The 1,972-nt window shown below is 40.3% G+C and overlaps 1 protein-coding gene across 1 annotated transcript; it reads left to right on the top strand.

Annotated features, from left to right (window-relative positions):
• The first annotated feature begins 380 nt into the window (after positions 1-380).
• Positions 381-1,972, top strand: LOC107775314 (uncharacterized). Its single transcript, XM_016595039.2, has 3 exons — positions 381-1,248; positions 1,392-1,469; positions 1,586-1,972. The coding sequence occupies exons 1-2, from the start codon at positions 520-522 to the stop codon at positions 1,458-1,460; spliced, it is 798 nt and encodes a 265-aa protein (XP_016450525.1). The 5' UTR covers positions 381-519; the 3' UTR covers positions 1,461-1,469; positions 1,586-1,972.

The raw sequence follows: 1,972 nt of genomic DNA, 5'->3' as shown, positions 1-1,972 counted from the left end.
AATTGTGACTCTTCGATTTTCAAGTACCTATTTTAATCTAATGAGGATTATCAGACCCAAGTTTAAATCATCAAATTGTCAAAAAGAAACGCAACATTTTCAAAATTTAGCAGTAAGCCTAAAAAAGAATGTACTCCAAATAAAAAGCGCTCAATCCACCGCGCATCTTAGCACCTACTCTGTACCCCGAACGTTAAAACCGCCCCTTCTCTCTCTCTCTCTCTCAATTTCTCTCTTTGGCTGCCTTATATATATAACACTGCTTTCCCTACGATTTCACATTTCACATAAACTAAAGCCAACACAAAAGCTTGAAAGATTAACCAAGTATTTGAAACCCTCTTCATTTCTTCGTCTCTGATGTTTTCCTGAAAGTGTTTTTCCGGGAAATCAAAGTGAAAGAAATAGGAAAGAGAAAAGGAACTTTGTATCTTGGTTTGAGAAATTTTTGTGTCTGTGTTGCTAGAGGGAGCAATTTGGGTTTGTATGCAATTTGAATAGTTTTCGAGACTTTTATTCATGGCGATGGGACCAGAAAGATCGAAGCTGCCTCTACACAATTTCACCTTACCGTGTGGGCTCAAGTGGGGGAACCAGAAATTCTTACGGTGCGCTAAGGTTGAATCCAACGGAAATATCTCCGCCGTTCATCGCAGGTCATATGGGTCTGAGTTGATCGGACGGCGCCGATCAAATGATCGGAAATTCAGGCCACCGGAAAAAGAGGATGCCGGTGAAGGAATCGGAGCTGTGAGAGAGAAACTCATGTTTGATCTCCAAACAGAAGCTGATAAGATAAAAGACGCAATTTTTAGAGAAGGTTTGGAGGAGCAACAACTGTCTCCGGCGCCGACGAAAACTGCGACGACGGCTGTATCATATGCTGGTGAATTGTCCAGGCCGTGGAACTTGAGGACTCGGCGTGCGGCTTGTAAGGAGCCTAACGGATTCGTTGCCGGCGCCGGTGCCGGCGGAAGTGGTGGATCGAAAGGAGGGTTAAAGATTGATGCTTATAGAACTAATGCTCCGTCGCCGCTAAGGACGGAAAACAAATCTCCGACACTTCGAAGTGATTTTGCCGGTGGAGCCGCCGCCGGAGCTTCTACCAGCGGCGAGAAGAGACAGAGAGTGAAGTTTTCGGTTCCCCTTTCGCGAAGAGAGATCGAAGAGGATTTCATGGCGATGGTTGGACATAGGCCACATCGCAGACCCAAGAAACGAGCTAAATTGGTTCAAAAGAATTTGGATGTAAGTCAAGTTTTTTCCTCTATAAATTGAAGCTTTTGATTTATGATAATCGGACTAAATAGATGAAGTTGATATAAAAGATTGTAATTTGCACATAGCAGTAGTTATAATGTGAATTGATGTTTCGGTGATCCATTTTGCAGACGTTATTTCCAGGGTTGTGGTTGACGGAAATTACACCTGACTTATACAAAGTGCCTGAAGATCAGTAGATTGCAAAGGTAAACATTTGTCGTTGTAATTTGAAAGCTAGTTGCAGGTTTCAGTTTTTGGATGTAATGAATGATTTCAATGCAAGTTTAGGAGCTAATTTTGATTTTGATGTTTGTTTCTGCAGATCAAGGGAAGTTGGAAGCTTGTTTTTTATTTCTGACCAAAGATGATACATTTGTGACTTATTGATCAGTGTAGTGGTTCACCTGACTTTGGAAATTTTGATGAAATCATCGAATTTCTTCAGGTAACAGAAGGGGTGTAGAAAGGAGAAAGTTTTGTTGCTCCGGTGATGCTATGTATGTTTAAATGATTCCATTTGTTCATAATCTTCTCTATTTATGTTCATCAGAATAAGTTTAACATAGTAGGCATGTTTTCAGAATCAGATCAAAGACAATTGTTCACAATGTGAGCTGAATTTTTAATGTTTTCTGAGTGAATTACTCACTACCTTGTTTCTGTTCTATGTAAATTCAATTGTTTTTATTCTTATGAGAGTAGTTCTTTA

This window comes from Nicotiana tabacum, chromosome 12 (assembly GCF_000715075.1).
Source record: "Nicotiana tabacum cultivar K326 chromosome 12, ASM71507v2, whole genome shotgun sequence".
NCBI classification, from domain to species: domain Eukaryota; kingdom Viridiplantae; phylum Streptophyta; class Magnoliopsida; order Solanales; family Solanaceae; genus Nicotiana; species Nicotiana tabacum.
This window is presented reverse-complemented; position numbering and strand designations above follow the sequence as displayed.